Genomic DNA, 15,856 nt, shown 5'->3' on the forward strand with positions numbered 1-15,856 from the left:
CCTTATGTAACCAGAGATGTAAGGAAAAGCTGTGAGCACTTACAGAGGTTCATATATGCTCATGAAAATGCATTACACAGTGTATAGGATTCAGGTACTCTGCGCATGACCAATTGCTAAGACTAGCCTGAAGCTTTGGTGAGGTAAAAAAAACATTGTCACTACTACCAGACACACTGAACTATCCTGAACATACTTGCTCTGTAGTTCATATCAGGAACAAGATCTGTAGAGCCTCATTTTCTTCTCTAGTAACTCTGAGACTGATACACATGTGTTTGGCTAAAAAACTGCTTACTGCTACCCCAGGTCACCTAGGTCCTTTGATCACGCTTCTGTTACCAGTGACAAATCGTAACTTTGCTGTTTTGTAAAGGAACTGTACAGTACGTTCAAATCCAAAGGATATGCAGTAACTCAGATTGTTTAGCCCATTGGTAGTAAGAGCTCAGTTGGTCACATCTGTACATGCTAGAAATATGCAGAGGTCACTTATGTGCATTTTACTGTCACAGCTGGTTTTAGAAGCCCTGTTTTCCTTAGTTGTGTTGTGTTCAGCACAGGATATCAGCTCAATAGCTCTGCATCAGTGCAGAAACAGAGCGCCAGAGGTTGGTCCAGTTAAAAGTTTTGGCATATTCCGTTTGCAGAAAAGAAGTTAAAAGAGAATTGGTGGCACAGGAGTATGTTAACTAAGAACTCGGTTCTTGTCTGCAGGCATTGTGCATAGGCTGCTTTCCTACTCCCTCAAAAAAAAAAAAAAAAAAAAAGTGAGAGCTCGGGCAAATGGCCATAGATTCTGTACATGTGAATTCCCTGGCTATAGGTGTTACTTTACTGATTCTTTAAGTGTGTATATCCAGCAAAATGCTCGTGAGGGTTTCTTTAGGCTCTAAGCCACAGTATTAAAACATGCTCTACTGTCTGGCAAATGCAATATTATGTCTTTAGAGGTATAGGCAAGATTTTAAAGTTATTGCTTTGAACATGATCAACACAAATCTGAACAGCACATTCAAAGACAAGATAATAGCCTGAAGACTGAGTGACCCAATCCCCAAACTGACCTACAAATTAAGAAATATCCACTCAATAAGCACGAGAAACTGTCATTTATCATAACAAATCAATATTTTGCCTTTTTTTTAAAAAAAACACAGCTGTGTAAGAGCTCTACAATTACACAATTGCATAGTTCTGGTTACACAATGAAGAAAGTGAACATAGCCTTTCTGTGGTGCTCACTATAAAAAAAATCACGTACCATGCTGAAAACTAGAGTATTAAAAGATGTTACTCTATTTAAATGGCACAACCTCGTGTACCTTTAAATAAAGAACTTTATAGTAGTTTATTTTTATAGTAGTTTATATTTGATTTCATTAAACTTAATTTATTCCTGATAAATCAAACTTATTGTAGCATAGAGGAGTGTAATGAATTAAGATACAAGTAGAATACAAACTTCCTCAAAGGGAATAGTGCATCTTGACGCTCGGCAAGTCTTAATAGTAGCAACTCCCATACAGTGCCAAAGGAGAGAATCTGCTACTCAACAGTTTACCGCTCACAGGTTTAATAGTTGTGCACAGACTCAGAGCAAGAGTTCTTAAATGTTCCCAGGCAAATGTGGGACACACTGTTACAGTGTATGTAGTTGAAACTGCTTGTGTAGTTCTGGCCTGAGAACTCAATCTACAGTCCTGTACTAATGTGACAGATGCAATTAATGCAGGATATAGCTACTCTGATAGGACAAAAACGAGCTCTGCTTTTCCACCCGTTTGACATGCAAATAGCATTCTTCAGTGTTAATTCTGACTATGTATCAAAATGCTGACCTGACTATAGAGAGAAGTACTTTCTTTACAGATTTTTAATTACTGTAAAATGCACTTTCCCACTGCAGTAACTGAAGATCTGACATGGAAAAAAAGTCCTATGCTTTCTTCATTATCATCATGGCTATTTTAGTTAAGCGTAGAATGGAAGGGGTTTACTTTAATTCCTCACACAATACACAGTACTACATGCAAAATGACACTTGATCCAAGAAAGCAAACGTGCACTTCCTGCCACCTGCCTTTTTCTAGTCTGGGGAAACACAAATACAATTTTTGTAGATGCCCTTCACATGGCTGTTATGACTTAACATAACTACAGCAATACAGGTATTGTCTTGAAGTATTAACATCTACTTGACACAAGAAATACAATGTCTAGTCATTAATTCTTTCACCTCTAAGACTACATTGAAAGTCTTTTACCTTATAATGTAGGTTATGTCTGTTTTGCAACAGGGCACCTGTCTCACTGCACAGAACGAGCTAATACCTGTAAAATAATCAGGAGCATTTAGCAACACACTCACGCTCTGAAGGACCCAACCCCATTTCTAAGAGGGGGATATTAGCAAGGCCAAAATTGAAAAAAGGGCTGTCTCAGGTGACTGCTGTCCTGAGGAACGTTACTCTAGCCCTGCTCTGCCAGTGAGTTCTTAATGTGGTGTTTGGCCAATCATCCGAAATGCACCTCATCAACAAATGTCAAACTTTTCAAATTTCCACTAAGAAGAGCGTAGTATCTGTTGCTGAAGCTGAGGAAACATTTGCAGGAATGTGAAGTAATTGCCACAGCAACTCTTGTCTTTGAAGGGTAGTTACTATTGACTAAGGATGTTTAAAGCTCTCTAGTACATCCAAATTTTGGCACTGAAAACTAGCACACGTTCAGTAAATATGTTTTGGATTTTCTCAGAGCCCCTTATCTACACAATGAGGCTACTACTCATCTCAGATTAATCCCTATTTTGATAAAAAATTCAACATAGCAAAATCCACAAAAAATTCCATAGAGAAATGAAAAAAACATGTATATGTATGTACAGTCCTGAGTTTAGATGTGCACTAAATTGGGCTTAGATCTACAAATGGAGAATAAAAAATAAACGTTTAAGTATCATTCAAACAAACACCATTAATTGCTTAAAGAACTGAGCAAGAGGTCCATTGAAAAAAACAGCATGTGATCATGTAATAATACACAAGGAAAGAAGCAAGAAAGACAGCTTTACATTAGTTATTTCCTCATTTTTTAGTATTTGCCTTTGCAACCTTGGTGTTTCATAATTGTAAAAGTGTTTTACATTACCTGGTGAAATGAAGGCTTTTTTTTCCCCTCTCTTTTCTTTCTTCCATGTGAAATAAAACTGAGTTGCTTTAATATTTGTTGGTTTCTTGTCTTTCACAACAGGGAGAGTTTGCCAGTCAGGTAACAATGTTGAAAAAGACGAAATACAGGCTGCACACAAAGAAGTTACTAGAGGTTATACTGCATCAGAAAGCTGTGAAAACACACAGTGTTACGGAAAGAATGCTTTTAGCCATTCGACTGCTTTGTATTATATGTACATCTACTGCCAGTACAATAACTACATGTATTAAAGTTTATTACAATGAATGACTTTTCCTGCTTTAAAGTGAGATCTCAGTATCCTAGCTGTACTCTTGATTTAATACATGCAGAAGTTATCCTCTCCTTGAAGAAGTATGCATGATGCAAGCATCCATACACATCAACCAAGAAAAGTTTTCATTCAAGTCTTTTATTATAGCTTGAATTGTTTTCACTGCATTTAAAAATCTAAAAAAAATAAATATTTGTTTCACAGCTGCAAGTCACATATGCATTAACACCACAAACAATCTGGAACTTAACCAGAGGAGGAAAGTCAAATCCAAAAGTATTCAGCTCAGCACAATTGTCTCAGGGCAATTATACTAAAAATAAACTTTAAGAAAAGGGGTGGGGTGTGTTAAAGAGTTATTTCAAATGCATTTATCTGGAAAACAGTGAAAATTCTATTAGAAACCATAATCCACGCTTTCAGCATTTAAAAAATAAACATTTAACTTCTTGACAGTAACATCTGTCTGATGCATCTTTTGCTCTTAAGTTGTATTCTTGACCCATGGCTACAGAGGTTCCCATTGGTAAGTTAACCTCTTTTTTGTGTCCACATAATTATAGAATCAGTCTTTAAAAATAAAAGTGTAAGAAGTCACCTTGTCCATCCATATATTATAAAAGCCATTATTTGCCGTTTTGTACCAGCACTAAGAGATTGCTTCACGGAAATCATTGGATTGTACATTCTGAAGATGAATGTCTTAAGCAATCATTTCCATTATTAAGGTTCTTAAAAGAAACCAGAAAAATATATCTTCAGAAATCAGAGTAGTCACTTTCTTGTTAAAAGCCATAAAATAAGCTCATATTCAATTACAAGCAATAGAAACCATACTGCTATTGGAACATAATTATTTTATCACAAAAAATTTATTATTTACAAAATGAAAAGTTATCAAGTAGATTTATCAGGGAAAGAGTTAAACGTTCTTAGTCAGTGATTTGAAAGATGTAGGCAAGTCTCTCATGCACTCACACATCCAATTATTTGTAGAAGGTGAAATGTTAAGTCATGTTAGTGAAGCTTGACTTTCATTCACAATACTCTCATTTTTATTGTAAGATGGCAAAAAACACATGGTTCTGTACAAGAATGGATGTATTAAGACAGTTCTTCATTTTTGTAAGTACTTTTTGGCTCCCATGAATATCCATACCACTGAACATTTTGCAAATAATCAGTTATATTATCATCTCCATCATTTAATCCACTGAATTTACCACCACAAGAAAGACAAAAGAAAGTTAGTTTAATGATCCCGCATTACACAGAACTCTCATTTCTGAAGTTATACTAAACTGAAACCTTCATAGTGATCTATAGCCTGAATCAACTTAGATTTTAGGGTTTCTTTATCTGTGTATTTTGGAAGATCAAGAAGATTAAAGCAAGTGTGAGCTACTGGAAGATAACCTTCTCCACCTCCTGTTGGTTGGATGACTAGTTTAAGACACTTCATTCCAAGAATTGGAATACGATCACTGCCTGTCAGAAACACTGTCAAGAAAAAACAAACAAAAGTCCTGAAGGTAGTTTAAGGCTAATACTGTATATCCCATACACCACAGTTCTAATCATTACTTGCATTTTTTCAATTATTCTAACAATGGTTTCACATTGAAGTTATTCAGATAAATTGGAAAAACAGGAAGCAATGGCTTTATTTGCTCTCCATCTTGCATATAGAAACACTTAACTGTGACACAACAAGGATAAATAAAGGAAAACATTTTAGCAAGTGAGGCCAAATAGTTGATAAGAAGTATAAAGTTTTTCTTGTATTATGATGTATTATTTAAAAATTATACCACTACCACATTTGCAATTATCTTGTAAAGACAGAACGTGATTTTCAATGATCTCCTGAACTGGAAACAAATCTCTGATCTACTCTCAGCAACAGCTCATTCACAGGAAACTTGCAAAACTTTCTCTTTCCCTGTACACCTTTCCTCTCCTATGGGTAATTTAGTATTTACAATCAATTGTACCTCCGTATTTCTACCTATGTGCAATGTAACTACTGGACAATGTGAACCTGATGCCAAAACACAGAAAACTCCTAATCATCAGGTAAGTGACACTAGCAATTTGGGTTCCTGTTTTGTTGCTTAAAAAAAATTGTTTTGATTTAATGTGATCTTATAAATCCCCCACATTAAGATTTATTTAAGGCAACCTCCCAAATCACAGACAAGCTCGTAATCAGTTTCCTCTACTGTTACTTTCCCCTCCATGTAAAATTATTCACATTATTATAGAGAAGCACTTAAAGTTCAACCTCTCTCAGAATGAATCTAAGACCACAGCAATCTTGGTAATTTACCAATTTCTGCAAAAAAACATTAAATACTCACACAGAAACTGTTTTTTCTTCTCCAAGGACAACTCATGAAAAACCTCCCAGAATATTTTAATTGTAGGATGGTCTGCCCAGTATTCTCCCTTGTATTCCGTATTCTAAAATGAACAGAAGATGAGGTTATTCCTCCTGGATAGAACTAGTAGGATAATCTGAAACATCTGACAATAAAGCAGAAGGGATGTGGTTTGTATAAAGGGATCCTCCATCATAAGTGATTTATATTACTGTTTTCCTTAGTGAGTTGTATGCAAAATCCTAAGCTTCGGCCTCATCACAAAGCCTACCCAGTTAACTACACATATGCATTTATGAACGCAACTCCAAATAAGCATCAAATGAGACCTCACTATAAAATATATATATGGATATTATCGCTTGTTCAGCTTTTCAGTCTGACTTTGACTATGAAGACAGGTGCATGTAGACCAAAGCATTTTCAATCCCAATAAAATTACAAAATAAAGTCTGAGTTTCAGCTACCAAAGATTTTTTTAAAACAGGTTCATTTTTGTTTACTTTTCCCCTTCTAACAAAATATACTGTATACAGCTGCCTTTCAGTTCAATGCAATTTTTCTTCCTTTCTCTTCCTCCAAATCCAACTGCCTTCAGAAACTAGAATAGAAAACTAAGTAGGAAGGCAAATAATATTTTAGTGTCTTCATTCACTGACAGTAATTAAAAATCTTCAATTATGCAGTCAACCCAATAAAGGCTGAAAAATCACATTAACCACATACTAATGGAGAAAACAGGGCTAGAAAGCACACTTCAGATATTTTGCTTTTGCATCTTGAAATTAAGAAAATACATGAAAAATTGCTAACAATGGCTTTACCTTCTCCAACTCTTTCCAATCATAATTTGTGTTCCCAATCACCATTGCCTGCAACTCACTGGGCTGAAAGAGCTGAAGAACTTTGCCTCCACATACTTTGTGGAAGCCTGCATGGAATGCACTGAATAAGGATGCCACAGATTTATTGAAGATGTAATCCACATATGCATCTACAAAATCTTGCCTGTTCGAAAGAAGAAAAAAGTAGTCATGTTAAAAAACATGTCCTATCAAAAAAACAGTAATCACTTAAGTATAAAACAGAGCATAGCAAATCAGGTTAAAAAAATTCTAACATATTGTATTATGACTCATGTTGCAGATATAGTTAGGATAATTTGAATGAAAATGGCACAAAAATTACATTTTTTTTCTAAAACAGAATCTGCAGTGTGCAACAGATAGAACAGCAACAGTTGATGTTATTTATTGCAGGTACTATGAACATTTCTTGTTTGAAGGCATTGTAGTGAATCAGACTGAATGACAACAGGCTTGAAGGCTTGAATTCCATGCAGTGCTCTGAAACTGATTAGTCAAAAGCACTGCTGTACTTTTTTAATTAAAAGGATTACCATGTATGTACTCAAAATGCCAATTAGCTTCAAAGGGAATGTGGAGTACTACACAGTAAAGAGATTAGGGCAAAGGAGCTAAGCTATTGAGAAATAAACCACTATTTGTACTTCAACACAACGAGTTCTCGTATCTTTTTGGAAACATTCATCTTCTTCCATAGTAGCTAAGGAGATCACTAAAATTCATTGATGTGATAAAATAGCTATGACTATGATTACCAAAAAAAAGTTTAGTTAACAAGTTGGCATCAGAGTGACTTCAGTGATATGGCTTCAGAGTGACCTTCTTTGTGGAAATTTGTAGCATTTGAATAGCATCACAAATAAAGATTCATCTGAACATGTTTTGATGATGTATTTATTGAGTTGAACTGAAAATACTGGAAATGAAAGACAGTGTGATTCAACACTCTTTGATCAGCATCCAATGAGATCTATACTAGGCATGCTATATAACTAGTGGAAAGACAAGTAACTTGGGTATACTCACAGTGAAGGTAAAGTGTTCTCTAGACAAATTCATAATTCATAACCTACTTAGCATTATTATACTCTGTACTAACATTATTGAGACTGAATTAAAGCACCATGGATAATTTGAATCTTGAGAAACAGGAACGCTTCATTGCTGCAAGACAGCTAGTGAGATCACTGTGGCATACATTCTAAGGGCACACTAAAGCTTTTTCATGTTTGAACTCTAACTTTACAGTCACTCTGCAACAGAACATTACACCACCACCTGAGAAATCAGAAGCTAGGGTTTTTTTTAAGATAAAACACCACAGATCCTCAGCTATCAGACAAGGATAAAAGCAACTATAGGTGGTGACTGCAGTTGTGGCATGGTACCAGCATCGTAAGAAAAGTAGGTTATTGGGCATTTTCTTTCCCTGAAGTACACTGAGTCTTGTCCTTACACTTGGAGCTGCAACCCCATGTCTGTCTTTCAGTAATGAAAAGTCAGGACAGAGTCACCCCATTATGGGAGCCACCGCATACAGCTATGCTTGTGTTTGAGACCTTCAATCTTCTCTCATCCTCTTTCATCTACAGCAGACCTAGTTACAGGAAAAATTGCCCAAAACACAGAAACAAGGATAGGCAGGAACATGTTCAGAGGCACATTTTCTCTCTTATTCCTACAATACACAGCCATGCGATCTGTTCTCAGAGTATGTCCTCTCTGTTTACTTCTCCCTGAAGACAGAATCAAAAGTACAGAGAAGACAGGGAAATGAAAGAACAGACAGAAACAAATAAGAGGAATGGACAGAGAAAATCGGTAAGAACCCTGCAAAATGGGACAACTGTGCCACCAGGCACACACACCATCCATTCGCCAAATGCGGAAAGGAAACAAAGCGTGGAGGAGGCTACTCTGTAAACAGAAACAACAGAATCCATGGTGTGTGTGTGGGGGGGGGGGAACATTCCTCATATTAATTTTACAATGACGCTAGCTAACATTAGACTAAGTTACTTGCTCTACAAGTAAACCAAACCTTCCCTGAAATTCTATTTTAATTATGTAGAGCTGCTACACAAATGTATGAGGATGAAGTTTTCACTTTTACTCAGTAAATTTTAATTAAAGTACAACTTCCTGCAAAACCACAGCCATTTTCGTCTTACAGAATTAAGACAATGTAGTCAAAACGAGCCCTAAAGAAGTCAAGGCAAAAAAGAAATACTACACCTCTTGAGAAGAATTACGTAGTCTCTCAACAGCTGGCACATTCATAAACACAAAAGCTGTTTTAACAATACACGTGAGAATGGCTTGGAAAAACAGCCAAAGTAGCCTTCCCTCCAACACTACTGTAACAACTTGGCTAAGTATGTTTATAACAGCCCAGTTACATGGCCAAAGCAGACAGTAACACTGACCTACCCTGTGCCCCATTACACTCACCTATTTTGTTTGACTACAGGAATGTCAGCACCATTAGGAACAAGCTCTTTAATTTCTGTTGTACCAAAATTTTCCACAGTGATCTATTTAAAACAAACAAAAAATACAGATTTTATTTACTATCAGAGGACTTCTTCCCTCCACATAGCTAGGAGCAATATGAAGGGCACACACTGATCTTAACACAAGTAGAAAATGCTAAAATTCATAGGAATCAGCAGCTGATGTTTTTTTTCCTCACAAATTCAATCAGAGACAGTAGTAAGAGACTGTAAAACTTGCTGAAAAATACTTTAAACAGCAACATTTAAAACTTACAGTAAAATTAAGACAAAATGCTTCCTCTATGTCATCCTCTGGATAGTCCAGTAACTGTTGCATACCCCTGCAAAATGAATTACAAAGTATTTTTAGTAGTGAGAAGAAAGATTAACTTAAGTTTCTGAAGTTTGCTTTATGTTTTGATAACTCGGGGTGGGAGGAGAAAAAAAATCTCTACTGTTACATTCAAATTATTAGCTGACCAATTGCATCTTATAGTGCAGTGGTGGGAAATTTCAAGTAACTCATGCTGCTTTTAAACTATGGTAAGTAGAGGTTTTAGAAGACAAACAACTATTACATTCACTGTTGTTTGTGGAGTTAGTTCCTTTTGAGTTGATTCTCCAGATTCAAAAAGAAGATTCATATTCTAGCTTCTGACTATTGGATTCCCAAGACAGAGGCGGCTAAGTCTTAACAGCCAGTGATGGGCTTTTCCATTAACCTGTTCAGTTTCTCCTTGAACCTACAAAAACTCAGCATGCACAACACTAAGGCAATCAAACCTCCACTTCGCCACCTCCTCCATTTGAACCTCCTATTAGCTCTATTCAAATCCCTACTTAAGTGTAGATATTTAAGCATGCATTTATTCATGAAATAAGCAAATACATTGCCTCATTAGACTAAATAAGCTGTTCAGAACTTTGCTCATACTTATGCTTATAAAATTAATGGTTGAAATTCTTTTTTTTTTTTTAATTTTCAAAAATTTCCCTGAATTCTTGTAGAATAATAAACAGAAGATACAAAGATTGAAAACTAAGCACTTAAAAGTGAGTGCTTAACAATAGCATGAATCCTATCTCAGATGGCATAATGGCTGCAAGTTACTTAAAGCTATTTATCCTGTTAATACAAATACTAAACATTAAATATTTCCTTTAATCTTTAGAAGAGCGTTGAATTAAAATTCCTAGAATTACTCATCCTTCCTTCCTGCTTACCTGCCAACATCTGGCATCAACTCTTTTAAGTCATCCAGGGATGGCTTCTTATTCAATAGCTTTTTGTACAAAGCCAATGGGAAATGAAGGTCTACGATAGTAAAATTATATATTGCTAGCCCACAGACAACACCAATCAAATGAAACAAGTCACTGTCTTCAAAGGTCTAAGAACAGAAAGGAGACAATTCAAATAACTTAAAACTAGTAAGTTACTTCAACTTTATAGAGTTCAGAAAAAAATACAGTGAATTATAATTTAAATACACTCCATTTATGTTTTCCATAAATAGATATATAACTATTAGTACCGGAAAAAACAAAATGAAGTTTTAACCAGTTGTGTGAGAGATCAGAATAGAGAAAAAGGATTCTTCCTACTCCTAAAACCAATAAATAAAACCAGTAACACCCAAAACCAAAAAACACACCCAGACACTGGCAGCAGAAAATGTGTTTTGAGTACTGCATGTTGCTAAAAGTACTACAATAAGATTGTTTTTGCCAGTGACTTGTCATTACTCTATTAATTTATTAAATGTTTAGGATAATCACTTTTTTTTTTTAATGAAGATGATTATGAGCTCATCATTGACCCCCTTGGACTTGCTAGCTAAGGCACAATATACAAACGCGGGAGTTTTGTGCATTCAGGTACTGGCGACATACATTCATACCGGTGACACCCCAGTCAGTGTTGGCCTCTGAGAAGCAACTGAAAAGTCAATGATCAAAACTTTTACACAAGTATGATCAGATCACTGCATACAAAAAGGATCTAAAAGTATGACCGAATACAGAAAGAACTGTTCAATATGCTACTTCCACTATTTTTATGTGCCACTCCAATTTTTATTTCTGCTCTTGGAATCAGCATATTTTGGCTGGCATTTCTTCCAACCAAACTTGTCTAAGCTGGGGACAACTGGTAAGTACAATGTGGAGGTCAAAAAAAATTTTTTTTGATGTAACAACAAAAATAAACATCTTTTCAGATTAATTATTTCAGCTTCTCCTCCTCCAAAAACCCTACCATAAACTACTAAATACATATTTTGTTAGCATAAACACTTCAAAGTAAAGAAAAAAAAAATTTCAATCACTGCAGAGTGGACCCTACCTTATCAGAGAACCAGATCAGTCTAGACTCTTCATAATATCTGAACATGCCATATTTGGGATCTAGCAGTTCCCTCATGATAAGTAAAAAAAATTCTTTGCGAACACCTCCAGCATCAACAGCTTCTTCCCCTACAAAAATAACCTGAAACACACTTCAGTTAGCACAGAATCTTAAAAATGGAATGTGAAGCAAATTTATTTGAAAAATATTCTTAATTACTTGCACCTGTCAGTGAAAGAGACTTGTAGCAATATATACTGATAATACCTTAAGTGGTTTCTTGTAGTCTACATTCTTTGTTTTCCTTAGGACTTCCACAGCATCTCCTACAATATTGTCTCTTCGCACCATTAAGATCAGGCATGGGTTCACAGATTCAAACACTGGCAGAAAGAGAGAGGATAAATTCTGCCTGTGAGCCTGATCAACCGCCATCTGGGAAAAATAAAAGTGAAAGCGTTAGTAGGTAATATTACATGCCTGTCAACAGTAAAGTCAGTCCATCTGTCTTGCTTAAAGGGAGGGGAGACATGAATGGGGATATCCATCATGGGAGCTAAAGAACTTGCCAAATTTTCTTCCTATTTCTTTTAATCTCAAGGAACCTATTTTCCTTTTCCCATTATCCTCATCAACGCTAAAATTCAGGCAGGTCTTGGAATGTAGCTCTTGACACTCCAATCAAAATATGAAATAACAGAAGGAAGAAAAAAAAATACTACACACTGTCTAACAAAGAGTAATGTGCATAATATAAATCTGGCATGAAAGCAGCCATTAAGAAGTGATTCAGAAAGAAAAATGATTTTTCATCTATCAACTATTTCTTCTTTGAGTTAATTCTTCATTACAGTTCAAAAATAAAGTTGTGTTGCAAGCATTCTGAATAAAGTATACAACTCTTAAAAGTTTAAGTGTAATATTATTAAATACCATTTGTTAATAGAAACTTCCAATGAGAACATTTCCCTTTACAATTCATCACATGTTGATATCAACTCTAAATATGTATTTCAAAAAGGCAAAAGAAACTATGAATTACAGAAGCAAGCTATTGTTTTTCTACCACAGTCCACTACACGAGCATTATTCTGCCTAACTTCAGATTCAGAACATCAACTTTTATTACTTTAAACATTACAAACCAGGAAGGAGAAGTTTCTGCAGTAGAGCTGGAACACTTATTGCTATTACTTTTACAGCAGCCTCCCTTCATTCTTTCTTTCCTTTTATAAGAATAGGCTTTATTATCCCTTACAGCAACTGAACAGATACGGATTATAGAAAACACCAAACACTGAACAAAAAATAGCCCACCACATCACATGTTCTCAGTACTGTATAGAGAATCATGAAAACACATAAGAGACTCAATGACCTTACAGTCGTCTAGGGTATCTAACCAATAAGAGATGTGCATTACGATACACAGTGGTTAGTATTAGGTATCTTATTCCTAGGAAAGTCCTTAAGTTAAAATGGAACTGAACAAATTAAGAGTAACACATAATTGCATTTAACAGGGAAAGAGCCCAAAACTACTGCCATCTGCAAGACTTATCAGAGCAGGAAATCTACGCCTGCTATCCCGTGACGCATTTAAAATTTTTTTCAAGGTAAGCCTCTTCACTGCCTTGCCGACACTCAATAGATTTCAGACTTTAGTAGCGTTTTGAAGGTGGCATGACAGATAAAATCAGAGATTAGGGGTGCAGTAAATATTCAAGTGTAGCCAATATGTTGCCTCTCAGAGGTACGATACAACCAGTCTTGAGAACAGCATCAACTCCCAGGCCCCATCAGGATGAGAAATTAAAAGTAACAGAAACTAGCTGCTCCCTCTAACAAGATACCTTAACTTCCAGCTCCTGACTTTACACTGGCCTTACCACGTTATTTAAAACTCAGCTTTTTAAAAATATGTATAGATACAAGCACACACATATACACATGTGCACACGCACACACACACACATTATTTTTGTTTGTTTTAAACATCTGTAGTATAGTTTGCTAATACCTGGAAGACAACATCTAGTTAATGAACGGAAAAAAGTTCCTTAGAAATTTATATAATTGCTTAATGGTCTAGCTTCAAATCTCAAATCCACAAAACCACCAGCTCCTATTTTGTACATACCCAGAGAGAAAAATTAGATCTCATGCTTATGAAGAAGAAATTACACTGAATTAGAAAAAAAATCTAAAACAAACAAACAAAAAGACCCAGAGCATTAAGAGGAACGCTTACCTGCATCTGTATGACTGCATCTGTTTGCAAAAGAGTTGTCTTTGCTTGGGCATCAAATACAAATGGGTATGTGCAAATTGTAACAGGAATATCTGTTAGCTAGAAAGAAGAAAATCATGTCATAATTCTGCTTATCAAAACCACAATGAAAGTTAAAGAAAATGCTATTCATTTAACACATCAGTTTTACGGAAAAGAGATAGCAATCTTTACTCACTATCAATGCAGGACCAAAGAGCTTTTCTGTTAAGCATATTTTCCATCATTTAGTATTTCAGCAAAAAACCCCATCTAGTATATTTTAATTTTAGAACTTCTACTGTGACTAGTAGATACAGTCAAATAAGTTCTTATTTTCAAACTCTAAGTTTGCAACACAGAAAATTAAATATTTTTACCCCACTAAAAAAAAAAAAAAAAATCTGATCAATTTTATCTAGCAAGACAGTTATAGAAACTCTTCTGATTATAGCCATACTAGCTTAAAGCTTTATTCCCAGTAGAACACATCAAACAATCCTTGACAACTGTATTTCTGACTTCCTTACATTCTGCAACAGCAATCAGACTGCAACCAATCTTACCTCAGTTAATCCATGGTTGACATCCTATGACAGCATTTGCACAAAGGTAGCAATAATTAAGATGAAAAAGCAGCATTAGTGTCTGCATTAATTATTCATCTCTGATGCTGAGTTAAAAATATTTAGCTAGAGCTTTTTCCCCCCAGAAGAATGTTTACTGAAAAATAAATAACCACCATAAACATTTTAATTAGTCCACTAGATACAACTATGTCCTTCAACACCCTATATATCAGTCTTTAAAAAGGGAGTATATAGTATCAAGTTTTCTTGAATGAAAATAAATATTTCAAATGTTTATTTCCATACTAATGTATGATAAATGAAATTGAGACTTTTCATTCTCAAATGATTGTAGCATGTCATATTAAATGCAAGACATTTCTAATGAGTAAAGATTAATAGATACAAAAAACCCACTTGAGCATAAAACCCCAAGAATCATTTGGTTCTACGGCATTGCATATGAAGAGACTGATCAAGTCTTGAAATCGTGCAGGAAACTTCAAGACAGACCAAATCAAATTGCTGGAACTATGTGGAGAATTTCACAACAAGCTAGACAAACTCCGAGAAATTCAGAGTTATCCATCTGGTATTACATTACCGTTTTTACCTTTTGTTGAAAGCTAAATACATTTCCATTAAGCAAACAAAAAAGGGGTAGATAGAGCTAATAACAAGCTATTAAATTTTAAGACTCAGATCAGCACATAGGTATCTACAGTTTAAAGCAAATAGCCAAAACACCATCATCTACACAGTTTGCCTCCTGGTCATATCCCTAACTCCTCATAGGAAATGCCAGATTTAAGTACATCATACATCACAAGGACGTTAATGTAATTCTGTACTCTTACTGTATCTACCATTATTTTTTCCTAATTAAAATGGTCTTTTCAATTCCTTTAAGCAGTATCTGAATTATTTCAGAAATCTCCTCAAATCAATAGTTCATTATCTAGTAGCTTCAGTCTTTCCCCACTCATTTCTCTATTGTTGAAAACAGAATGGAAGAGTTTTTTCCAGTAATGTGCATTAGAACCCAGGAAAACAGTATGACATAGGCTGAAAAAAAAAATGAAGTGACACATTAGGAGTGCTGACATAGTAATTCTTCTAAAAATTGGTAGGTTTTGATGTGAAGTTCAGTGCTAACAACTGTTCACTTCTTCCCTCTGTATTTAGAGTGAACACTTCACTTACAGGTGGTGGAGGAAAAGGGGGCTTCTTTCTTCATGACTTAATGCAGAGCAAGACCAAAAATCTGCTTTCACAGAAAGCATGCCCTTCATCTCAAGTAGAGGTACCATAGCAAGGTTTCTCATTTCTTTAATCTTTTCTCCTCTACGCTTTAATTAAGGAATTAAGCAGTTACGCCCTAAGTTATGACAATAAAAATTGAACTAGTAAAAAAAAAAAAATCTGATTCATTGTTATTGGTTCAATAAGCATTAGGGTTTCCG

General features: G+C 35.3%; 1 protein-coding gene across 10 annotated transcripts in view; it reads right to left on the reverse strand.

Moving 5' to 3' along the window:
• Positions 1–2,016: 2,016 nt before the first annotated feature.
• The window catches only part of HERC4 (HECT and RLD domain containing E3 ubiquitin protein ligase 4), a 38,158-nt gene continuing 24,318 nt past the window's right edge, over positions 2,017–15,856 (reverse strand). For 6 of the 10 annotated variants that reach the window (XM_062580045.1, XM_062580039.1, XM_062580036.1 and 3 more), the window contains 10 exons: positions 14,391–14,414; positions 13,807–13,905; positions 11,823–11,990; positions 11,553–11,696; positions 10,433–10,599; positions 9,483–9,549; positions 9,165–9,247; positions 6,672–6,855; positions 5,827–5,929; positions 3,025–3,300 (listed from right to left, as the gene is read on the reverse strand). In XM_062580045.1, the coding sequence (XP_062436029.1) occupies positions 3,029–3,300; positions 5,827–5,929; positions 6,672–6,855; positions 9,165–9,247; positions 9,483–9,549; positions 10,433–10,599; positions 11,553–11,696; positions 11,823–11,990; positions 13,807–13,905; positions 14,391–14,414 (1,311 nt within the window). In that variant the 3' untranslated portion in view covers positions 3,025–3,028. Of the gene's footprint in view, positions 2,335–3,024; positions 3,301–3,585; positions 4,967–5,826; positions 5,930–6,671; positions 6,856–9,164; positions 9,248–9,482; positions 9,550–10,432; positions 10,600–11,552; positions 11,697–11,822; positions 11,991–13,806; positions 13,906–14,390; positions 14,415–15,856 lie in introns of those variants that run through there. The other 4 variants (XM_062580041.1, XM_062580043.1, XM_062580040.1 and 1 more) reach the window with 4 other exon arrangements.

Source organism: Rhea pennata, chromosome 7 (genome assembly GCF_028389875.1).
Source record: "Rhea pennata isolate bPtePen1 chromosome 7, bPtePen1.pri, whole genome shotgun sequence".
Classification (NCBI taxonomy): Eukaryota; Metazoa; Chordata; class Aves; order Rheiformes; family Rheidae; genus Rhea; species Rhea pennata.